This window comes from Cricetulus griseus, chromosome 2 (genome assembly GCF_003668045.3).
Source record: "Cricetulus griseus strain 17A/GY chromosome 2, alternate assembly CriGri-PICRH-1.0, whole genome shotgun sequence".
NCBI lineage: Eukaryota > Metazoa > Chordata > Mammalia > Rodentia > Cricetidae > Cricetulus > Cricetulus griseus.
In genome coordinates, this window is record NC_048595.1 from 393,476,140 (window position 1) to 393,500,872 (window position 24,733).

A 24,733-nucleotide genomic window follows, 5' to 3' on the forward strand; every position below is an offset into this window, starting at 1 on the left:
GGTGTGACCTGACCGTGGGCCTCGGCATTTTAAGCACTTGGCTGTTTCTTATTTACTGTAACCGCTGTGTTTAGCTCTTCTGAGGGCCCAGAAGTGTGGTTTGTAGACATCCCCTTCATCGTGCATCTTCAACAGAACTCTCTGAAATCTCTATCATCTCAGTTTATCACCCTGCCTCTGCTCAGTATGTGCTGCTGTGGAAAGTAAATGGGCTTATTCTGGAACATTCTCTGGGCTCTGTCTCCTCAAGCTTTGGACTACTGAATAATCCTGCAATGATTTCCAAAAGAGATTTAAAACAACTTTTTACATCTATATTAAGTGGGTTGTTTTTTTTTTTTTTTTTTTTTTAGAATTTCATATATAAGTGCTTATTTATATCGTTTTTTACTCTTCCCCCTCTCCCTTCTGGTTCACCCTGGGCCTTCACCTTCTTGTATTAATGACCTTTTTTCTCTAATAATAGTTAGGGTTGACCTCTTGGGATTGAATAACCTATGGGGGGGTTCATCCCTGGAGAAGACCGAGTCTCTGAGCTCTTTTAGCAACTATTAATTTGCCCTTCATATATGGGAGGAGCCTTGTGAGATTTTACTCACCCACCTCGGTGTTGTCATCATTCAGGTCTTGTTTAGGTGACCGCAGTGTTAAGGTTTCATGGGCGCAGCTCCCTGCCATATGCAGAAGGCACTGAGAACAGACATCCTATTCCTCTGGCTCTTGCAATCTTCCCTCTTCCTCTGTGTTCCCTCAGCCTTATGGGTAAGGATTGTGTCATAGATGCATCAGCTGGGGATGTACACTCCATAGTCGGTTGCTCTCTGCTTTCTTACCAGTTGTGGATTTCTGTGATAGTCCTACCTGCTGTAAAAAGAAACTCCCTTGATGAGGGTGGGACTATACTTATCTGTGGCTATAAGGATAGATGTTTAGGATACGGCTGAGTTTAGGAGGGTGTTAGTATTGGTTCTCCTCTAGGGTCCATGGTCTCACCAGCCACAGGTGGCCACGCTTACAGTACCACTATTTCACCCTTGGGTGTATCTTTCTACACTGGTCAGTGTTGAAGTTCATAGCTATCACAGCTGAGTAGGGCTTTTAATTGCTTGCCCCTACCTCACCCACCACCTGAAGCTTCCACAGCAGCTTTAGATACTAGGAGAGCTAGTCCTTGGCAAGGAGGTTTCTAGGTCAGTTCTAGCTCGATTTCTTCCAAGCCCTGTGTCCAAAGTATGTGGTATCTTCAGCAATAGAGTCTCACCTTCAGGTTTTGGGAGGTGACCATGGGCAACAGCAACAGCCTCTTGAACTCTTCTAACAGCAATTTGAAGGAAGGTTTTCCATGCCGGCCACTGGAATTTTTGTTAGATAGTCTATGGCTCTTAGGGGGAACACTATACCCTCAAGCAGCGTAACTTCATTTAAATTATTTATTTATGTAAAACACATATGTAAAATATGTGTTTTTAAGGAAACATAAAATGTTTGCCTATATTGTATTCCATCATCCCTAAGATTCTTTGTATTTCTCCCTCCCCAGAACAAGGGTCCCTCTTCCTGTCTTTTCTGTTTCCCTCAGGACATAGGTGCTACAAAGGGGGGGGGGGAGATTTAAAATTTTGAATACTCCTCTGCTTGTTTGTCTTAGTATAGGTCTGTCTCAACCAATTTACATTATCTAAAAAAAATACTTTTGTAGTCAAGATAAAGGACTTTTAAATTTGTTTCCATGTAAAAAGGTATGTGATTTTTCTAGAAGGAATTTTTATTCTTAAAATGGCTGACTGAACTCTTAGCCGTATCTAATGTACCAGCCCATTTACTGAGAAGAACCTTGAGATGTTCAGTGTTTTCAGTTGTTCCTTTTAGAACTTGCCTTGGTTGGGTGTACAGTGTTGCCTCACACATGGAATCCTAACCCTGAAAGCAGAGGTTTGGTTGGAACCACATCAGTAGAGAGCCACAGAGTCTCTTGACATTCCAGTCCCAGTTCAGACCACTGCCCCAGAGCCTCTTGAAGAGTTTCTTGTGATAGCCCCACTATGCACATTGGAAATACACTTCACAGACTGCTAGTGAGTGGGGTAGGCTATGTGGAATCTCGGGAGAGCAGGGTGACTGTACAGTCTTAAACATAGCCATGGGGAAGCTCTAATTGCAGTGGGTGACTCCTGTCCCTGGCATGTGACTATTGATTGGATCACCATTCTTATTTCTAGTAGTCTATGAATTCCTTCTCTGTTACATAAATCAATATTTTCACTTCCACATATGGTCACAGAGACTTTATGGTCACCAGCCATCAAAGATTAGCATCACTGTGCTTTCACTAGCACAGGAAACCCAGATTTCAGAGTACGGTGGTACCAACTTCTATAAATTACATCCCTCCTGCCTTGATCCACACTAGTCTCACCATTTGGTTTCCTCCGGTTTTCATGAGCTTCATGTTCTTGCTATTGTTGTTCTTGCTATGAGGTAGGTTGGAAGACTGGCTCTAAGGTCTTGGCAGCACATCACTGGGGAGTGGTCTATTTCCCTAGTATCTGAACGAGACCATACTTCCAACCAGTGCTGATGGTTAGGATGTGGAGGAATCGACAGTCTGCAAGTTTCGGGTCTAGGCTTCAATAAGTGCTGCGGTCCCTGCTGTTGCTTTGGGAACCACTTCATTCCAAGTGAACAAGCCCCGGTAAGACTTTGGAGAATGAAGGATCATATAAATCGTCCTCTGCTATCCCAGAGCATAAGGAAAGTTGATGCAGCCAAATGAGAAGGACTAGCATGCCATGCTCAGCCCAGACTGAGTCAGGAGCCAGATAAAAGTTCTGTGGCTTTAAGCCACTGTCTTGGGATGGCACATTACATGGCAAGAGACAAATTGGATGGTCTCATAGTATTGATTGGATGAACTTGACAGGCTCCAGAATCACCTAATAAGAGACCAGCCTCCAGGCACTCCTGTGAGAGATTATTTTGCTTAGGTTATTCTCTGGGCAAGACTATGAAGGGTTTTCTTGATTCGGTTTTAAGGTAGGAAGAGCCGCCCTAAAGAAAGCCCCGTTGCTTGGGCTCGATCCTGGATTGAGTCAGGGGAAAGTCAGCTGAACACAAGAATTCATTGCTCTTTACTTCATGACTCTGGGTGTCACGTGACTGACTACCTCAGGCACCTGCCAGTGTAACTTCCACACCATGATGCCTTGTACCCTCCAACTGCATGAGCCAGCATAAATCCCCCTATGTTGATTTTGTCAAAGTATTTCATCACAGGAAGAAGACAAGTAACTACTACAGCAGGCTCTGTCATTTACTTTGGGCATATAAATACTTTCCTCCTGAGTCTGGATGATTGCTTGACTGGGATGTGTTGGATGGTGCTGTAGTGAAGGTCCAAGGGCAGCCAGATGATGTAGGTGAGACGTGAAGAAAATGGGTCTTCTTGCTGAAAAGAGAGTTTTACACAGCAGACGAGAAGGCAACTGCGCCATACAAAGATGATCAGGGGAGCTGAGGAAACTCAGAGACCTCTTTCCTCACAAGTGTAGTCAGTAGAATCCTCACTGTTCACGGAAGCGACTGAATTCCCAGCCCACCTGACACCATATCACATCATTCTTGAGATAAGAATGAAGAAATGCTCCTTGAGGAAAGTGTAGTCTCCCATTGTTTCTGTCGAGCTCTGAGGTACAGATGGAAGCATCCAGCACTCAGCCCGGGGCTCGTTATTTTTCATGCTTCTCACACCATCCTATGGCAGCAGTGCCCATCTGCAAAATTATTTCTTCAAGAAGCAGTGCTTTCTTCATATGACCCTAGGTAACAGTTTAGTGAGCCATTTTGATGCTACCTGTTTTGAATTATAAATGTTCTATTCAATAATGGTGGTCGGGTCTCTTCCATCCTCCAATATGGTAAGTTGTGATAACCAGTCAAGGCAGCATGGCACAAATTCAGTAGCAAGAGCTGCCTTCGGGTCATCTTGGCAGAAAGTTAGAGGATCTAGAGAACGGGGTGCTTGGAAGAAGTGAAGGCTGAAGATGCAGCCGAGCTGAGCCTCCAGGAATAGCGGCTGAAGTGGTGTTGGAGAACAGGTCCTCTGCGGGAGCTTGTGTCTCAGGAACAGGCACTATCACATCTGCTGCTGGCATTGGATTCCTCCTTCCCAACCTCTGCCACGCTGCTGGCCAGGGAAACTGTCCTGCCCCTCTCCACACCTATAGAGGCTGGCATGGTCCTAAGTGTCCAGCTTCTCCTAGAGCTGATTCACAAACACCTCCGTGATGCTGTGTTCAAGTTTTATGGAAACAGCTTTTACCTCACTCCACTCCTTTCAACTTTCCAAATTATGTCTATGCATGCCCATTTGGCCCAAGCTTTTTCACTATTTGAAGTACCTGGAAAAACGAATATAGTCTTTATCTGTTTCCCATCTGTTTCCTGGCTGCACAAAGTCTACCTCTGGGGCTCGGCAGCATCAGTGTCATCTGTAAGGAACTAGAGACCACCAAGGTGTTTTTTTTTTCTTTTTCACATGGCTGAGATACATTTAGCATAATGTAACATGAGTGAAAGAGACAATGCTCAATCCACGTTAGTTATTATTTGGTGGTTACTAGCCAGCGCTGCTTGTCAATGGGAAAAGGCAGACCTTGGGCAAGTGTAGCCCACTTTCATCTTCTAGTGAACCAGGTAAATTCTTAGAAAATGTTTCCCAGGGTGTCAGTGCTAAGAGGGCTTGGCTTTGGATGGAGGACTTTATTGTTCCCTCTCCTGATCAACACTTCCGATGATTCTGCTTTGCAACATTGTTTCTTTCTCTCCCTCTCTGGTCAACCCCGCCCCCCTTCTCTTCCTGTTTTTCTTTCCTGCCTTAGGAGTAGGGATGTCCAGAAACATTTGATATTACTCTGTTTTGACTTCACCCTGAATTACATTTGCAAAGCATGTTAAGTATTTCCAGACACAGGCTAAGCACTATTTGAAGCTTCGTTTGTATTTACTTCTTTCCAACTGACATACTTCAACCTTACTTGGGGACTTTCTTGCCCTGTAGCGATTTTCTTTTAGCATTTCAGGGATTAAACTACCTTGGATGTTATCCAAGAAGGACTTACTTTCTTCTCCATCTTGCTCTCGAGTGAAAATACACTGCAGGGGATCTTGGCTTTAGGACAGAGAGTCTAAATCCCATTATTGTAGTAGATAATGTATTACAAGGAAACCAATCAATGCTGAGTATCCAGTCTAATTTCATGTAATTAAATGTAAACATTGTAAATAAAAACACTCCATTCTTCTAAAGGTTTCCCTTTGCACTGTTTTAAATACCTGGTTTATGCTTGCATGCACTTCTGCTTAACCAGAGTGAGTCTGCATTCATGACAAAACACTAGGAATATACTGAAACTGAGTTTACAAGTGTTCATCACACATACATTTTCACTTGGACATTTTAAATCATAAGTGCAAGGTGTTTTGTAGACCTTGAAGGCTGTCTCCTGGTTAATCTTCATTGTCAACATGATGGGATTTAGATTCAATTAGGAGATTGGTGACAAGTATCCGTGGGGACATTGATAAACTGAGAGGGAATAGAATTACCTTGAAAGTGAGTGGCACCATCCCATGTTACAGGATAAAAACAGTAAAAAAGGAAGGCAGCTAGGGGTTGGCATGCCCCACTCCCACCTCTGCTGTGACCCAATGCTGTTCATCATGTCCCCCACACTATGCTCAACCATGCCTTCCCACTATGACAGGCTGAACCTTCTGGAACCATGAGCCAAAATCACTATCTCCTCTCGAGTTATTTCCATCAAGTGAGTTAGCTATAGAAACACAAAAGCAACTAACACAGATAAGAAGAGAGCAGAGATAGGGCACATTGGCGGAGGTTAAGTACCAGCAACTCTGAGCAGCAGTACCAAAGCCTACCTGCTCATGCTCTGTGACGCTCACCCACAAAGCTGTGGTCTTCAAAGATATCAGCTACTTCCTTTTCCTGCACTTCAAGTACAGTTGGTTTAATAGGCTGTTTCGTGGTCTTTCTGTCTGTATGTAAATCACCATATTTCCTTCCACTGGAACTGGCATGTGTGATGCTCAGTGTACAGAACTCCAAGACAGCAATTTTGTCTTGGCTTAGAATTCCAGTTACAGTCCATCACTGAAGGGAAGTTGAGGCAAAGCTTGATGATGCCAGCTAGTTACACCCACAGCTAAGAACTAAGAGAGAAAGGCAGATGCAGTGGTGCACGCCTTTAATCCCAGCACTCGGGGAAACAGAAGCAGGTGGATCTCTGTGAGTTAGAGGCCAACCTGGTCTACATGATGAGTTTTAGGACAGCTAGAGCTACATAGTGAGATGTCATCTCAAAACACCAAACAGCCCCCCCCCAAGAAAACCCACAGAGAGAATGAATGTACAGTACACATGCTTATCTCTCAGCTTTTCTCTACTCTCACACAGGCCAGGACCCCAAACCAGGGGATGATGCTTTCCCCAATGGGAAGTTTCAGGACAGTCCCCCATAGACCAACCTGATCTATAGTTCCTCACTAAGACTATCTTCCCTGGTGACTCTAGATAGTGTCAAGTTGACCATTATGCTGGACATTAAATTTATCTTCTAACTCTAGACATGTTTGAATTCATGGGTCTGCTAACAGGATGCAGGTACAGCTGATGCACAAACCAAGACTGCCCTAGAAAATGGGAATGCATAGTCTGTTATCCATAAGGCAGCCAGCTGAGACTCACACTGGTACTAGATGGAGCCCATAAAGTAGCCATCAGATTCTCACGCTGGTACTAGATGGAGTCCTGTTTGGTCTGACAATGGCTGAATCCTCCACCAACCACAGATCACTTATGTGTGGGCTTTCATCACCATCATGGAAGCACTTTGCAATAGGTGCTTTTCCATGAAGGATATTGCAAACATCAGGGTATGATAAGTGAGAACCTGTGATCATCCACAGAAATCTGAGCCTCTCATCATGGTGGGAGCAATTGCTGAAAGTAAGGACTTTAAGGAGGTGATGGGCATCATGCTGATTACCCTATGTACCCTGACTCACAGTGGTTACTTTGAATCTGGAGGTGAGGAGGTTGAGGCACAGACAATCCTGAAAAGTTTTCTAAGCTCGTAAAGGCAGGAAGTGTTTGAACTCCAGCAGCTTCTGATTGTAAGGCTTATAGTCCTCATGCTCAACCATAGCTTCTTGTCTAGACAATCTGATTTGCTCATTGGAACAGTCTCTTTATGGGATTATCTTTCTCTGTCTCTGTCTCTCTCTGTGTCTCTCTGTCTCTCTCTTCCTGTCTCCCACCCCTTCTCTCCTTTCCATACCTCACTCCTTTTTCTTCCCTTCCCTCCTCCCTCTTCACCTTTCCTTCTCTCCATTGTTCTCCCTTCCCAAGCTTTTATACTTCTTAGCCAAGCCTACCCTTCCCAATGCTCCAAATATCATTTCCCATCTCCTTTCCCAGGAAGCTACCTCTCCCCACAAGGGATGACACAGCACATTTGCACATGCATACAGCTTGTGTTAATACTGGTGGTGTTCCTTATTACCATTAAGTAATTATCTTCGTGTTTCAGAGCTCCCAAGTTGATCTTAATCTCTACGTGGGAAGTCTCTGTGTCTTCATTTGTTTCAAATCCCTTCTTGGGTGTAACTGGGATCATGATTGACTTTGCCCACTCAAAACATTCAATTATGTGCTTGCTGAAGGATTGGAGAAGATCATGTGGTTATTTCCACTCAAGCTCAGAAGGCAGAAGTCAGCAGAACTGCAGAGAAAGCATCTGCCCTATAAAGGAATTCTATAGAACAGAAATGGCATCCCCAAACCAGAGAAAGGCTTCTTTCTGATTACCTAGATAGAAAACAATGTTCTCTTACCACTACATTCAGAAATAAATTACTGGTTGAGTATCTAAATATTTTAGATAAACTTAAAAGTTTAAAACACAATGCTGTGATGTCCTTGGGCTTGGAGGAAAGAGAAAAGATATAATGGGCTAGGTCAGAATACAGTGGCATTATGTGAAAAGACATAGGAAAAGCTACAAGAAGCAGGAAAGGCTTAGAGGAAATGTTTATAATATACAGACAATTACCATCAGACATATTCAAAATCATGAATAGATAAGAACCAAGTTGCTGTGGGTGTAAATCGGCCTCGCCACCATGGAAGGTGGGATGGAGACTGCTCAAAAAATTGAAATGGAAGTTGCCATGTGACCCTGGAGTCCCACTTCTAGGCATGTAGCCAAAAGACAGAAGGGAAGTCCTTAGACATCTGATGCCTGCAACCTATGGTAAGTGGGGCATGATCCCCATGAGGTAGAAATGATCTGTTGTTCTGAAGGAAGAATTGACAGGAAAACACAATGTGCACATGAAGAATGTCATTCAGCCTTAAGAGGGAAGGAAATCAAAGCTCAGGCTAATTTCACACATACATACACTCAATTGTATCATTCTACCCTCAATTCCTGACACCACCCTAACCACCCTCTCTCAAGTTGATCTCTCCTATATTCATTTTCATTTCTATATAATCTATCTGTTATCTGTCATCTATCCATTCATCTATCTACCTGTCATCTATTTATCTCTTATCTATCATCTATCTGCATGTATGTATACAGAAGTATATGTAGTCTGTGCATGTGTAGAGGGAAGATCACTTAAGAATGGAGGAGTCCCATCCCTGGGGGGAAAAAAAAACTGGCTCTTTTTCTGTCACTATTCATTGACTTCTCTTCATCTAGGGTTGGCCTTGTTAAATTTTCCTCCATCTATGTTGGCTGTCATCTGGTATAGTCTTTGTGGGTCTTGTGCAGGCAGCCACACTGTTGAGAGTTCATAGGTGCAGCATGCCTGTCTTGTCTAAATGACACACACTACCACAAAGCAGTTCCCCAGGTTCTTACCGTCTTTCTGGCTGCTCTTCCAGGAAGTTTCCTGAGCTGTAGGTTTTGTTATACATGTCCAGTTTGGGTCTGTGGGATACCCATCCTTAAAAAGGACATCTCTGGGTTCTCCTCCAGAGCCTATGACCTCTCTAGCCATGGGTTCTTGGCTAAGTTTTTAGTACCAGGTATTGAGTGGGCTTTAGATCCAACTAGATAGCTGTTGGTTAACCCCCACCCCCCAAATATGAGTACCACTGTTGCACCATTGGGTCCCATTTTCAATTGTGTATATGTGTGTGTCTGTGTCCAGATCAGTAGAGATCAGAGGCATCAATCCCCTGGAGCTGGAGTTCCAGGTGGTTGTGAGCTGACACAGCAATAAATGCTCTTAACCACTGAGACATCTTTCCAGCATCTTATTCCTGATTTTACATGCTTCTCCTCAATGGCCCTGCACTTTGCCTTCAGAGATGCCGCCCTGGGCTTGGCTTTGAGCCCTGATGTGGTGTTCACTGCTGTGTGGAACAGAAGTGACCTGTAACTACATTCTCATGGCCTGTTGGGTAAGAAGAGATTGGCTGTGTCTGATCCCAAACAGGAGAGGGGCCACTAGAAATCATCTAATCACCCATCAGAAATGTGTGTTGCAGCCAGGGTAGCACAGTGCTGTACAATTGGCTAGGTGTGCCAATAGTGAGCTGTACCCTCACAGAGCTTACAGCCTGGAGGGGAATGTGGACAAGGAATAAGCCAGTGTGGTATGTGTTAAGTACAAAGAAACAGAAATCACAAAGGTGTTCTAGGAATATCAGCCATTGTGAAATGCAGTATATGCGGATCGCAATGGAGTCAGAGCAAGTTTGATGAGCAGAAGTTTATTAGAAAAGTTCTCATGTGACAGAGTCAGTCTTATACCACCAGGCAGGTCAGGGAACAGAGAGAGCTGCATGCATGCGACCCTCATGTTTAAGGTCTTGCTATATCACTCTGACCACACCCAAGTGTGCGTGGTCTGCATCACCTGTGCCAGCCCACAAGAGGGTGTGGCTAACATTTCTCCCACAGTCAGCAGTGGTGTAATGATTGTGACCACCTGGCATTTATACAGATGTTGAGATTTGAACTTGGGTCCTCACACTTTTACAGTAAGTATTTTGCCCACTAAGCCATCTTCCCAGTCCCTCTGATTACTCTGTTTAGTGGTTCTGTCAGCTTCTGAGAGTTGGTTGTGGAAATCTACATTTATAGTTGTGGAATTATTTATATTTTTTCATGCTATCAATTTTTATCTGAAAGGTCTTGAGTTCTCTTGTTGGAATGTGGTAGGACATGCTAGGATGTGTTAGGGTGGTCCTCTCTTTCTGCTGAAGTGACCTTTTATCATTATATACATGACAGGGGCAAAACGATACTCCTTAGCTCTTCTGTCATCTAATTATCACAGACATTCCTTTCTTTATCATTGATGTTTATAAGTTTTTAAAATCTTTTTTTCTTCTTACCTATATAGGTCATTGAATTTGAAGTAAATTTCTTACAAACAGGACATAGTTATTAGGTCGTAGATTTATGTGCTCTTCCAATCACTATTGATTGGACTATTTAGATCACACTTGCCAATAAAGTAGCTATTAATGTGTCAATGCTTAAGTCTGCTATTTTATTATCTATTCTCTTTGGTTTATTTTTCCCCTCTACTGTCTTGGATTCTAGTGAGTTATCTAAACTTAGTTTTGTAATCCCCTAAATTTATTTATTTATTTAGTTAGTTAGTTAGTTAGTTGAATATGTCTTTGGAATGTTGTTTTAAAATAATGGTTTTTCTCTGTTTATTTGTATTTTTATGTTTATGTATATGACTTAATACAGTCTACTGCTATTGATATCATCCAAATTGAATGTAACATGGATCATCATTTCTATTTCAAACCATTACCCTCCCTATTAAAAATGTTGCTTTGCAGGACATGCTCCATCAGCTTGGGATCAGACAATGATTCATTTTTTGGTTATGAGCCTAGACTTTAATGGCTGAGCTATTCCTCCAGCTCAGTGGATCATTTTTAATAAAAATGTATTTATAGCCAGGTGTGGTCATGCACACCTTTAATCCCAGAACTGGGGGCGGGGGAGGCAGATGAATCTCTGTGAGTTTGAAGTCACCCTGGTCTACTTAGTGGGATCCAGGGCAGCTAGGGCCTCATAGTGAGATCCTGTCTCACAAATGTATTTATGAAGTTCGCAGAGAAAAAGCAAGTCTATTATAGTCAACTGTACTTCTTATTTTTCCTTTGTTTCTTCTTTCCTGTGTTCTAATATTGTTTTTCATTATTGACTCTCTGATTAAAGAACTTGTTCTTTTTTATTTTTAACTTATTATTATTATTATTATTATTATTATTATTATAGTTAATATTTTCAGAAGGTCTACAACAAGCTCCTTTTATTTCTCTTTTTGGGGAATGTAGCTATTTTACTTTGCTGTCCAGAAGATACTTTTGCTGGGTATAGAAGTTGCAGTGCCAATTCTCTTTCATTCCTTGAAGGTGCTAATGTATTTCTTTCTGATCTCCATGAGGAATCCTTAGACTTTTGTACTAGTGTTCCCCTATAGTTAGCATGTAATTTTGTCTCAAAATATCCTCTGGATTTTTTTCTTGACATTAGTTTTCAGAGGCTAGACTATTAGCACAAATTTTGGGAGGTTTATACTACTTGGGATTTAGTCAGCCTTTTGCATATACAGGTTTCAGCTTTAAGCTCCTTTTGGAAATCTAAGAACAGAAATGTTGAATTTGTTTTTGTATTTTGTCCTACAGCAACACAGCCTTATTATACTTTGGGGCACTTATACTTTGTCGTCACCTTCTTTTCTCCTACTCTTCCACTTGAGTTCATTGATATTATCTTCCTTTGTCTCCACCTACTATTAGTACATTCAATAAGTTTCACTTTCTGCTTCTGTATTTTTCAATGCTACATTTTATATTTGTTTGGTTCCTAAAACTCACTTTCTTTTTGGAATATATTTGTTTTTCAAAAAGAATTTATGATTCATCCTTGAATTTTTAGTGTGGGTATCTTCAAAGTCCTTGTCATTTGATTTATTGTAGTGTTAACATTAGTTGTCTTTTTTTCATTCAAGTTGTTTTATTGGCTCTTGGTGTGACAGGTGATTTTCAGTAATAGTCTAGACATTCTATGTCATGTGTCTATTTCAATCCTTTATTGGAACACACAGTTTTTTTGGCCTATCTTTTGTCAGTAGTACTAATTACAGTTTAGTTATAAGAATCTTTGTTATTTATTTTGCTTGGTTTTCATGATTCTCTTCTGCCCACTGATTCTTGCCAGTGATGCCTGGGACATGGAAATGTTTCCCCAAGCCAGGTTGTGGGTGTCTCTGCTGGTAAAGGGTGTCTTCAGCTTGATGGAAAGAATACAAAGGTTTTGCTATCTGGGATCTCAGTGTGACAGGATCCCACAGCAAGTAGACCCCAGATATCTCAGTGTCTGACCAGACAGAGGAGTTCCAGGGACGAAGTTTCTGAGAAGTTCATAGTGGCCAAGGCTCAGTCCCAGAGGTTTAGTGGAAGAGGCTCCAGCCCACAGCAACTAATTTCTCTGGTTGCTTATGGGAGAATAGAGACATCTTCCCACACCAGGCTGCAACATGTAGTGATATCTTGTTTATATGCTAACAAATAAAGCTTGCCTAAAGATCAGGGGACAGAATTAGCCAGTAGTTAACCAGAGAGGTCTGGAGGTCTGTACATACAGACAGGAAGTGAGATGGCTTGGCGGAGAAAGGAAGTGATAAGGCAGGAAGAGTCAGGAGCTTGGGCTCTCTTTGGCTGGGAAGTTACCGAGGTAAGGTCTGGCTGTGGCTTGCTTCTTCTCTGATCTTTCAGCATTTCCCCCTATATCTGACTTCAGGCTTTTATAATTAAGACCTATTAGAACTTGTGCTACAGCAATGTTCTTTATACTTGGAATTTTAAAATAATCTAATTACTGAAAAGAGGACTTTTAGAACTTGAGACAAAGGTTTTAATTTAAAACTCATGTGTACATGTGAAAGGAAAACATAACAACATTGTTCATATGTAAAAAAATATAACATAGAACACATTTTATAACAAAACATAATGTATAACATTGTCCATATGAAAATATAAAATATAACATTGGTTAAAGTATTCTCATTTTTTTCATACATAAAATACAACTCTTACAGGTCAATTTAATCTCTGCTTAAGAATCATAGATGTTTATATTTTCCACAGAATTATCTTTCTGTCATAAGTGCTTCTTGATGCAGAAGTATTTAGTAAAATGGTCATTGCTCTTCCTGGGGTGCTCTCCCTGGGATGTCCCTTCATGCTGCTACTGTCTTTTCTATATATCAGACTGACATTTGGAGAACTCTAGGAGTGTGAGCAAGCACCTCAAGTGCCTAAGATGCCTCTGAGCTTCCAAGTTGTGCAAGAATCATATATCTATATCATATCTATCTATCTATCTATCTATCTATCTATCTATCTATCATATTAGTCAGCCTACGTTCCTTCCTCTAGTTTAATCTTCCTTTAATAAAAAATAAAAAGGAGGAGGACTCCAATGTAAAGAAACAGATCAGAGAAATTTGTATCTGCAAGACTCTTGACCAAAAGCATTTCTCTAGTTTAAGACAGAAGAAACTTACCAGTGGGAAGAATGGATCTTGCTGTTCTCAGTGGCCCACAACAGGCCTATAATTTCTTTCTTTTTTATCTTAGTTGCCTCCCATTCCATTCTCCAGCCAGTAGCTAGGATCATCTTTCTAAAATATATCTTTCACCTCCTTTTATATCCTTCAGAGACATCTGCAGTATCTGGGGTAACCAGTACACATATCAGGCACACAAGTAAAAACAAGCATGATCTGTGTTATAGGCTGGGAGATGTGGGGTGGTGGTAGAAGAATGACCCCTCCTCAAATGTTCATGTCTTACCCCTTGCAGTTTAGGCAAGGGGACATCATGGTGTGAGATCTTTGTGAAGGGATAGTATATGTATTATGTGGACGGACCCCATTCAGTCACAAAAATCCTTAAAGGGAATGCAAGAGAGGGAGAGAGATCTGAATTGGAAGAGCATGTGTTGTGAACTTTGAAGATGGAAGAAGTGAGGAGCCAAGGAATCTAGGTGGCTTCTAGCAGTTGGAAAAGGCAAGGGAATAGATTAGCTACAACCCTAGAACTTCCAGAGAGAGGAAGAGCCACCGGTCCTTGATTTTAGGACTGCTGACTTCCACAACCATAAAATAATGTTATTGATATCCCCTGAGTCTTTTGAGATCATGCCTTCCTATGGAGCCCAGGTTGGCTTCTCATCCACAATTCTGCTTCCCAGTATGCGTTGACAGACAGGCTTTAAATTTTCTGTGTGTTCACACCACTAAATGTGTGCTAATTTGTCCCAACAACAATAAATGTATACATGTGTGAGATGAAGGCACTGATAGGTTTGTGTCTTCAGGGGATTAAGGACTTGTGCTTCTGCATCTGCACAATGGACATGCATGAGTTTAAGATGGTGGATATTTGGACTTTCAGTTTCACTTCATGCACAAGATAACCCACAGCTTCCCCCCCCCATTTTTTAATTTAAATTAGAAACAAGATTGTTTTACATGTCAATCCCAGTTCCTTCTCCCTCCCCTCCTCCCCTGCCCCCCACTAACACCCTACCTATCCCATCCCCTCTCTGCTCCCCAGGGAGGGTGAGGCCTTTCATGGGGGGGAGGCTTCAGAGTCTGTCATATCCTTAGGGATAGGGCCTAGGCCCACCCCTGTGTATCTAGGCTGAGGGAGTATCACTCTATGTGGAATGGGCTCCCAAAGCCCATTCCTATGGTAGTTATTAAGTACTGAACTACTACAAGAGGCCCCATAGATTTCTGATTCTCCTCACTGACACCCACATTCATGGGGTCTGGATCAGTCCCATGCTGGTTTCCCAGCTATCAGTCTGGGGACCAAGAGCTCTCCCTTGTTCAGGGCAGCTATTTCTATGGGTTTCAGCAGCCTGGTCTTGACCCCTTTGCCCATCACTCCTCCTCTGCAGCTGGATTCCAGTTCAGCTCAGTGTTTAGCTGTGGGTATCTGTTTCTACTTCCATCAGCTGCTAGATGAAGGCTCTAGGATGGCTTATAAGTTAGTCATCAATCTCATTATCAGGGGAGGGCATTTAAGGTAGCCTCTCCTCTGTTGTTTAGATTGCTAGTTGTCATCCTTGTAGATCTCTGACCTTTCCCTAGTGCCCAATTTCTCTTTAAACCGATAATGGCTCCCTCTATTATGGTATCTCTTAGCTTGCTCTCCTCTATTCTGGCTATTACAAATAGTGCTGCTATGAACATTGTTGAACAGATGTCCTTGTTGTATGAATGTGCTTCTTTTGGGTATATGCCTAGGAGTGGAATTTCTGGATCTTGTGGTAGACTGATTCCCATTTTCTTGAGGAGTGGCCATACTGATTTCCAAAGTGGCTGTACAAGTTGGCACTCCCACCAGCAATGGAGGAGTGTTCCCCCCTCTCCACATCCTCTCCAGCACAAACAGTCATTGGTATTTTTTATTTTAGCTATTCACAGATTTCTTTATTGAGAAGGAAAACCACAGCCAGATCATTTGAAAAGTTCATTTATTATATATCAATATACAGTCTCTGTAATAAAAAATCTTCCCAGTACATCAAACCACCTTATAAATGATATAAGAAAATAAAATTTGTATCTGTTTACAAATGGGTTAAATTTGCCAGAACAAGGTACTCTGCAAATCTGCCCTGCAGCTTGTGCAAACCCTAACCCTGAAAATGGCCACGCGAAAGAATAGTGCTGTGTGTAGTCTTTGGCACTGTTGTATTGCTCTTGACTATTTGTTATAATTACAAGTGTGGATACTTTCAAGTTAGTCATTCTCAATGTAAAATACTCAAAATATGTACAGATTTTACAGTTTTCCAATAGTTTTGGATTAACCTTTTATATTTACATTTAAATATGTTTGCACTAAACATATTTAATATTTGCAACATACCTTTTCCACTTTATCTTGGTTTATTTGTTGGGTGAATGAAAATGGATAGACTTCTTAAAGATGCTATTTGGTGATTTTTTTATCCCAAATCATAACTAAAAAGTTATTATAGTTTCTAGTAATGCTCAATTTCTATCACAAGGCACACCATTCTATAGTATATAACTCCAGAAAATGATACATAAAACAAATATATATTTTTAGGCACACTGCAGAAAAATTGCTGTAGTATGACAGTATTATCACTATCTGCATGATATGTATATTTCATACTTGGCTTTACTGAAATGTAAAGTACACAACAAATAACTGAAAAAAAATAGTAGTGAATGCCAAACATTCTAGGCAGTGGGTAGCAACTGAACTCCATCCATGTAAGTATCTATGGATGTGAACATGTTTCCATGTCATGTTAGTGCACCTATTTCTAACCACTTGACATTAATGACAGGTGAATGTCAGCAAATTCCCATGTGAGCTAAAAGGAGCAGAGTCCATTCTAGACATGCTAAACTCAAAGACCAGTGCTAGTATTGAAAATTATTTACAAATGAGGAGCCCCTCTCTTTGCTACTTTCCTATAGAGAATTATAGTGTTGTAAACAGTGAAGAGCATTACTGAACTATGTACAACTTTGGGGTTTAATTTTTAGATGCCTCCAATGGACAGATACATACATACACATGGATTTTTGAGCCCACAAGCTTAATTCCCTGTCCCAACCTGAAAAAATAAATGTTTTGACTGTGAAGGAAGAAAACTACATATGTAAAAAATGAAAATCAAATGTACCATATGTCAACATTCTGGCAACTACAGAATGAAATTATATACACAAACATATAGCACAATTACAGTTTCCTGCACTGAAGGTTTTTCAAATAAAAACGCATCAAACAATACTGGGTAGTGTGTCTCCACATGAATTATGGTCTTCTGAGAATTATGCATGAGAACGGAAGACAAGAGGGAAAGCCTTGTTCAAAGACAAACATGTGACAGAAAATGCCAGGAACAACATGAAAAAGCAGGTGCTGTCTGACTAGGCAGTGTAGCTAAAAACATTATTCTGCTGTTATTTTTTGATAATTAACTACTACCCCACACCCACTCCCCATTTAGTGAGATATTTTAGCATTTACCATAAAAAAAAAACCCATTGACACTAATTCACTGTAATAAGCAGGTTGGGCAAACTACTCTTTTAGTACTGAAACGAAGTACTCTAGACTGGTATCTGTCATTCATGTACCTTACAGGGACAATTCCCAAGATACATGCCTGCCTCAGTCAGTCAGTAGACCCCTTACTGTTGCTGTAGGATGGGAGATGGCCATAAGTGACAATGGCTTTGCCACTGGGGCATTTTTGCTTGATGTTCTGAGAACACAATGATTTGTTAATCTGGGTGGTAAAGTGTGGGGAGTGAACAATGGGGGCATGGTATTGTCTGCTGACCAGGACATACAGCCAACCAGATTCTGCTTGCACAATTGCAAAACACACCTTGGGCATCACACACTGCACTAGAAGGCTTGGGTTGAAATGTGTGCCACAGATTTTTAATGCATCATTTGCCATTCCCGACCAAACCCATAATTTTCTCTTCCACAGGTGTCAGGCAGTGGAACTAGGAATTGTCTCTGGAATCTTCTCGTTATTTCCTCTGAATAACATCCCAATCAAGGCAGGTAAAATGTCCCCTGGAGCATAATTTTGGCCATTTCCAATGGAAAGCTTTTCCTCAAGTTAGTGGTGCTTGGGATTTGGAGGGTTGTAAATCCAGTCGATTATAATGAGTGCCATGCTTCCCAACATGAAGATGATTCCAGTCACAAGGAAGACCAAAGCCTGCAAAGCAGAGGGAGCACATTAGGGAGCAGAGACTGGAAACAGCACAGTTTGCTTTAGGACATTGTCATGGGATGGTAATGTACCTTGTATATTCTAAGTGATAAAAGTCAGGTCAATTTAGGACCCTCCTTGGGAAAGGAGTGAAAGCATAGTGAAAACACATAGCATAAGGCTCAAAAGGAGAATAATAGTTGATTGATTGAGCACATGAAAATATGAGGACTACCAAAAATTAATCGATAGACAAAGACTCAACAATGTAGGAAATACTCATGACCTCTTGGGTGGAAAGAGCCAGACATAGTGAAAAAAGCATGCATGATACAACTGATAAATCACACGAATAAAATGAAAGCCCAGTGTATGTTAAATATTTCTGAAAAAAAAAGACAAAAGTATAAGTATCTTTGTAAGTAGGAATATTGAGAACATCTATACTTGAGAATTTTAACTGGAAGAGTCCTTCAATATTCCACATAGATCAGTCTTATAATTCTACTCATTGGAGAGCAGCAGATGAAACTTGTCATTAGCAGGGGCCTAGGAGACAACTTTATCCACTTTAGAAAGTACTCATCTGGTCAAGATGAGTACTTTCCCCAGGGCACACTGTTATAGACACCCAAGCAAGAGGGAGCACACAGAGTCCAAATTTGGGGGAAAGATGACAGGAGGAACTTGTGCTATCAAGCTGCTCTTCCATCCCTGGGCACCCTAAGAGGTGAGTGACTTCAAGACTCAAACTTGGATTTAGAAGCATTCTTTCCAAGCCTTAATAGAAGACCCTTTTAGCTGGTCACCAATACTTAATCATGGGTAAGAAATCTTTTGTGATGTATGTCTATTTATTATGGAAAGGAAATATGCATGTCATAGTTTAATAAGATGATATTTTATATCTGAAAAGATTAACTGAAAAATGATCAATTCTATTTTTTACAGAACATACATGGTTTGATAGAAAAGAAACAAAAGCTATCTCTGCCCTTGTGAATCTAGAAAATGGGACTAAATTGCTGCCATTGCTCACACTGGGAGGGAGTCCAGTATCTTCCTCTAATGTCACATCATATCCAGCTGGGCACTGGATGCCAGAGTGCCTGTAACATGCATCCCCATGGGAAATACACCAAGATAACATTTGCCACATAGAACTCAACAGAATATTTAGATATTTGCTACTTAAAATACAAGAATCCTCCGAATGTCAGAAATCCTCTCCTTCCCAACTGTTGTGCTGCCCATTTTCAGCTTGTGGGTCTTGCTTGTTTCATTATTCTAAACCATGTGCTTTCTGACTTCCTCTAAGTAGCTGAGAAACTTACAGTAGGGGACATTATTAGACTTACTTACCCCAACCTTTTGGGGTGACCTAAGAGGTTCCTTCTTGACAAGTTTGAGATAAAAAGCTGCTGGAAGTATGAAAATCAGCATGGTGGCAGACGAAGCCCCTGGGGAGAGAGATGCAGGGCAGTTAATGTCTCGCACAGCTGGTTGCTCCAGAAAAGTGTGTATCTGCAAGCACACACTATGGGACAAATATAAGGCTATTTTGTTTTTCTTGGCACTGAAAGCAACATTTAAGTCATAGTTCATCTTGCTTACATATTTCTAGAATGTGTCTCTATAAAGAAAATCAAAATATGCCTCATGTTATAGCCATGTTAAATATAACTATAATAAGCAGTAAAAGGCCAAACAATACAAGTTGGCAAAGACTTAGAAAGATAACTACACACTCAGAGGGCTAAACTCAACACTCAAGCTTTCTGTCCACACCTGATTCTATTAAGAAGTCATTCTATCTGGGCAGTGGTGCCTCATGCCTTTAATCCCAGCACTTGGGAAGCAGAGGCAGGTGAATCTCTGTGAGTTTGAGTCCAGCCTGGTCTATAGAGTGAGTTCCAGGACAGCCAGGGCTACACAGAGAAACCCTGTCTCAAAAAAAAAAAAATTAAAAGTCCATTCTGCCCTGAAAATCTAGTAACCCCTTTGCCTGGATGGAGAACTTAAACACACCAACAGACGATGTGGTTAAAGGAAATGAGATGTTTTGGGCTATCAGCCTTCATGCCTCTAAAGACATCCTCAATACCTCAGCTGGCACTCACAGACTTATGATAGCCAACCTTTACTTTTCCCTTGAAGACAGAGCTATGGCCCATGTCCAATCCTGTGTCCACCAAAAGATAATGTGATTTGGTTTCTCTAAGGCTGTTTCCTTATCTTTTGAAAAGGCACTTGGAAGACGTGGCTATACCTGAATGCCAACATCAGGTGAGAGGCAGAGAACATAGCCAGGATGATCCCTGAGCCCAATAGAGGCTCATGGGACTCTTATTAGCCCAAGAGGGACAAGGAGCCCTGCCTACACAGCACTATTTTCATATCTGCCATTTAAGGAGGCAGAAGTCTGAACGGATCCAACAAAAGCTTTTATGAAACTTACCTATGAATCCAAAGATGTATTTGATGGTGGGCACAAGAATGACCAGGACATTGTTGAGCGCAATGATCACAGCAGCAATCAGGAAGTGTTTTATCCAGCTGAAGGGTCTTTTGGGAAACAGCAGTGTGATCACAGAAGTCCGAATCTGCAACGAGGATTTCAAAGGTATGAACACTTCTTTTAACTGTGTTTTTCTTGAGACACGGTTTCCTCTGTGTCGGGTGGCTGTTCTGGAACTCATTCTCCAGACCAGGCTGGTCTTGAACTCACTGAGATCCACCTGCCTCTGCCTCCCAAGTGTTCAGATTAAAGGCAAGCACTACCACCGCCAAGCCATTTTTTAATTTTTGTTATAAGCATTCTAGTATAAAGTGTTTTGTTTTACCCACCCCCAATCTTGATGCTTTTTCTCACGTTTTCATTGTGTTGAAACACACAGAGTAGCATTTGTCATCTTAAGTTTGTACGGCTCAGCGGAATTAAGTCCATTCATGTTGCTGTGTCAACTTCACACTGATTTGTGATGTCTGAGAGTGAGATCTGTCCTTGGTTACATATCATACATCCACTTTATTGGATATTGGAAGTTTTGTTCAAAAATAATCTTGGGCAGAAGAGATGAAATAACCATTCCATACAGGTTGGGGGCAAGGAAGCCCTTGCTGTTGGCTAACTGTGTCTCATTCTCATTAGACCAGCCTAGGCATTGGACATAGACAGACTGTAAAGCAATTTCTATAAATTTGGCTTTTTCTTAATTTTCCATTTTATCTAACATTTCCCACTGGTATTTTTTTTTAAAGTGACACTTTTTGTGCTCCCCCCATTAATAGACTACAGATCCATAAAAGGCAAACAGTGGGGCCCAATAACCCCAACATTCCTCAGAGATCCTGCTTGGTCATTTGCGCATAGCAGGCATGCAGTAAATGCTGAATTAAACTGACAGCAGGAATCTTTCCACTGCCTTCGGGGTCCCCGACAGATTCCAGCTCTATTTCAGCAGCTGAAAAAGTGCGCCAAGACACAAGAGAGGCTCCGCCTGCAACAGAGCTCAAGTTACCTCAGTGTCAGTAGACAAAGAGGTCACCATTGGAGAGGGACAGCGAGAATTTGGGTTTGGATAGCCTGACAGAGAAACATGCTTATCTTTGAAATTTCTTATGAGGACACTCTTTGGACTTAGTAAGATTACTCTATTAGCCTCTCAGTGAGTAATCCCTTCAGTTAATTTAAGGCTTCCCACATTTGGAAGAGATGGGGTCAATTTTCATTTAAAAATTTCAGTCTCAAAGTCTCATAATGTTGCAGAAACAGGAACTCATTGCAGAAACAGCAAATGTGAACTCCATTTTGGAACATGTATGGACAACCCGAAAAAATGCAAGCTAAATTGCCTGCAGTTTCTCCTGTGGCATTCCTTTCATACCATTCATGGAAAATGAAAGCCATCTGTGTAGGTCTAGAATGGCAAACTGCACAGTCCCACAAATGGTTTACAAGTGACTTTGTGAAAGATTTTAAAAATTGGATTAGTGAAAAATATGAAGATTGCTGTGAAATACACTTCAAGGAAGGCGAGCAGTCTGATGCCACTTTCCCCAGTAACTGGGACATTATGACCTATGATGAATGCCTGACCCATATTGTGCACAGAGACTGGCGTTAGTGGACTTGCAATAAGTTTAGTGGAGTGTGCTGCTCAAGAGTATGATTGACTGGGAAGCTTACAAAAAAAGCAAGCTGAATACAGATTCATGTTCCCGGAAGATGCCATGCTTGTATGTTTTGTTGTTATGAAAGCACTCAGGTTAAAGCAAACAAAAAGCCAAGTCAAGGGCAATCCTGTATGTTCAGGGCCTCTGAGAATAAACATGGGTTCCTAAGCTCATGTGGTAGAGGAAGGTACGGCCTGCCGAAAGAGAAGACAGAAAATGTGCAGGAATAAATACAGCGTGGTTGGAGTGAATGCAAAAGCTTTGTTCTCATGGAAAGTGAGCTGAAGAAAATCCCTCACAGGACTGAAGAAATGTGGAGCGTCAATACCTGCTCCCCAAAGAGGGCAACAGTGCCAAGAAGGAGGCAAGCTGATAGTGGCCTTGGAAAGGGTTAGAAGAAAACTGATCATTCTATGTTACACCTCTCCTTTATTAGAGAGTGGATCCGAAAGGCTGGGGCAGTTCTGTTTACCCACACCAGGACAACATAGGTAACAGCCTTATTACCCACAAAGCTCCAGTGCTCATCCACTTACCTATGTGTCCTTTATCTACTGATTTGAACTGATAAGGACATGAAAATGTAGGTTGGATGCTGCAAGTCTGGGAAGTCCCTAGTACCAGCCAGGGCTCCTGCTGCAGAGTATGACATTAGGAAGTTTCCATGTACTTTCTGGGAAGAACGTCAATTGTTTCTACAGGGTGTCCTGACCAAGCCTGTTAGGAGGCACCCTGTGCTGATGTAGGGCCCCAGAGTGACAATCACAAATAAGGAAGTCAAGAGGAAAGGGACAGCCTCTATTGGACACTCTCAAACACAGATTCTCCACTGAGTAGAAATGATGCCTTCTTCAAGTTATAGGGCTGCTTAGGGATCATATCTTGGGAATGCCAGCTCTACTGCAGTTTCTAACAGTGCCCATGGTATTGCTATGCCTACCTCTGTGCATGATTCAGAACAGGGGACCTAGGGGGCAGTACATGCAAAACGGATGATTGTTCTTCGAGAAGATGAAATAGCAGGGGCTGGAAAGTTTGAGAGATGATTTTCTGAACATACTACTGTTGTGGGAATTCATTTTGCCAATAGTTTTGGGGTACTGGCCTTAGGGTGTGGCATCTTGTCTGCAGACAGACAGGTCACACACTCTCTTGTGTTGAGAAGACCGGGGCAGGCAGGCAAAGCAGTGTGTGGTTCCCATCTCCCTAGGGCAGGACTTTGCAATTGGTTATACGTTGTCCTATATCCATGAATCTTTTTTCCCCATAACACCCTTTGAGATACACACACACACTGCCAGCCACCATTCTGTCTGTGACCCTTGTAACTGTGGGAGTGAAAGGTTATGTATGCCATGTGCAAGAATTGGGTAGGCATCTGTTATTTTCCTGGATGTTGATTCTTATGGCCAGTCTCGATCCTGATGGCATCTAACACTGACAAACTACTATAGTTCCTGGTGATCAGATGTGTGTGTAGTAGTTCTCATAACATACTACAGGTAGAGAATGAGCCTGTCCACTTAGGATAAATCATAAAGGTTATTTGCTTTTCTTTCTGTCCTTTGTGGTGACACATGAACCTTGTGGTTTGAAGGGAAGCACACTTGCAAATGTCACTGTCCATCCTCTGGAAACAGGTACATCCCATAGTGGACCGCCTACCCCATACCTAAGGAGATCCACGCTAATTGAGAGCTAGCCTCAATTCACTTCACTTCTGCATCTATCTGGCAGACATCAGGGCTCCTGCCCACTAGTGCTAAGAAGGAAAAAAACCAACCTAAGGAGATGACAAAGAGGATAAGAGAGAACTGGGCATGCAACTCTTATCCTCTCATCTAAGAAAGAGCCAGGTTACCGTGTCCTGTAAGAAAAAGAATGCAAAGTAATAGCTAAAACTTCTAGATTTGAACTCAGACCAAGCTTGCTTTGTTACTTGTATTGAGATTATTATGGCATATAAAGAAGTTTCTTGGCGGTCAAGCATCTCCTTTCTTTTTTTAAAATGATTTACTTATGTATAGTGTTCTGCCTTCATGTTTGCCTGCAGGACAGAAGAGGGCACCAGATCTCATTACTGATGGTTGTGAGGCACCATTGACTACAGGGAACTGAACCCAGGTTCAGAGAGAAGGCTGAGCCATCTCTCCAGCCCTCAAGTGTTTGTGAATGCAAAGAAAACTGTCGGGGAGAACCATGCCCTCCAGGAGAGCCATGGAGCCACACCCTCCAGGTGAGCCATGCCATGTAGGAGGGCCACACCCTGCATTTGATTCACTGAAATTCTGGCCCCAAGTTATAAGAAACAATAAAAACACTACCCACAATATCTACCATTTACTCACAAACACCTCAGAATTTGGCCTTTTAGAACTTGACTGGGACAAGGGTGGCCACTTACTTGTCACCATCACGTTCATAGCCTTTTGATTTACTTGCCCAGATCCTCACTCCCCTGGATAAACTTGAAAAGGTGGCTCATATATTTCAGGAAAGGCAAGATTTACCCAAAGACCATTTTTCATATTCAACACTGCTTGCTCGTCCTCTCTGCCAGCCACCATTCTGTCTGTGACCCCTGTAACTGTGGCAGTGAAAGGTTATGTATGCCATGTGCAGGAATTGGTAGACATCTGTTATTTTCCTGGATGCTAATTCTTATGGCCAGTCTCGATCCTGATGGCATCTAACAC

General features: G+C 41.7%; 1 protein-coding gene and 1 long non-coding RNA gene across 11 annotated transcripts in view; one reads left to right on the forward strand and one right to left on the reverse strand.

The window, feature by feature from the left end:
* The window catches only part of LOC103158729, a 94,164-nt gene that overhangs the window by 22,873 nt on the left and 46,558 nt on the right, over nucleotides 1-24,733 (forward strand). For all 6 annotated transcript variants that reach the window (XR_003481414.2, XR_003481415.2, XR_003481413.2 and 3 more), the window contains exons 3-4: nucleotides 17,631-17,707; nucleotides 24,091-24,273. This is a non-coding gene — a long non-coding RNA (uncharacterized LOC103158729). The remainder of the gene's footprint in view (nucleotides 1-17,630; nucleotides 17,708-24,090; nucleotides 24,274-24,733) is intronic.
* Nucleotides 17,701-24,733, reverse strand: part of Slc38a4 (solute carrier family 38 member 4) — a 67,530-nt gene continuing 60,497 nt past the window's right edge. For all 5 annotated transcript variants that reach the window (XM_027396393.2, XM_035440842.1, XM_035440843.1 and 2 more), the window contains 3 exons: nucleotides 20,320-20,464; nucleotides 19,224-19,321; nucleotides 17,701-17,867 (listed from right to left, as the gene is read on the reverse strand). In XM_027396393.2, coding sequence (XP_027252194.1) covers nucleotides 17,766-17,867; nucleotides 19,224-19,321; nucleotides 20,320-20,464 — 345 coding nt within the window. In that variant the 3' untranslated portion in view covers nucleotides 17,701-17,765. The remainder of the gene's footprint in view (nucleotides 17,868-19,223; nucleotides 19,322-20,319; nucleotides 20,465-24,733) is intronic.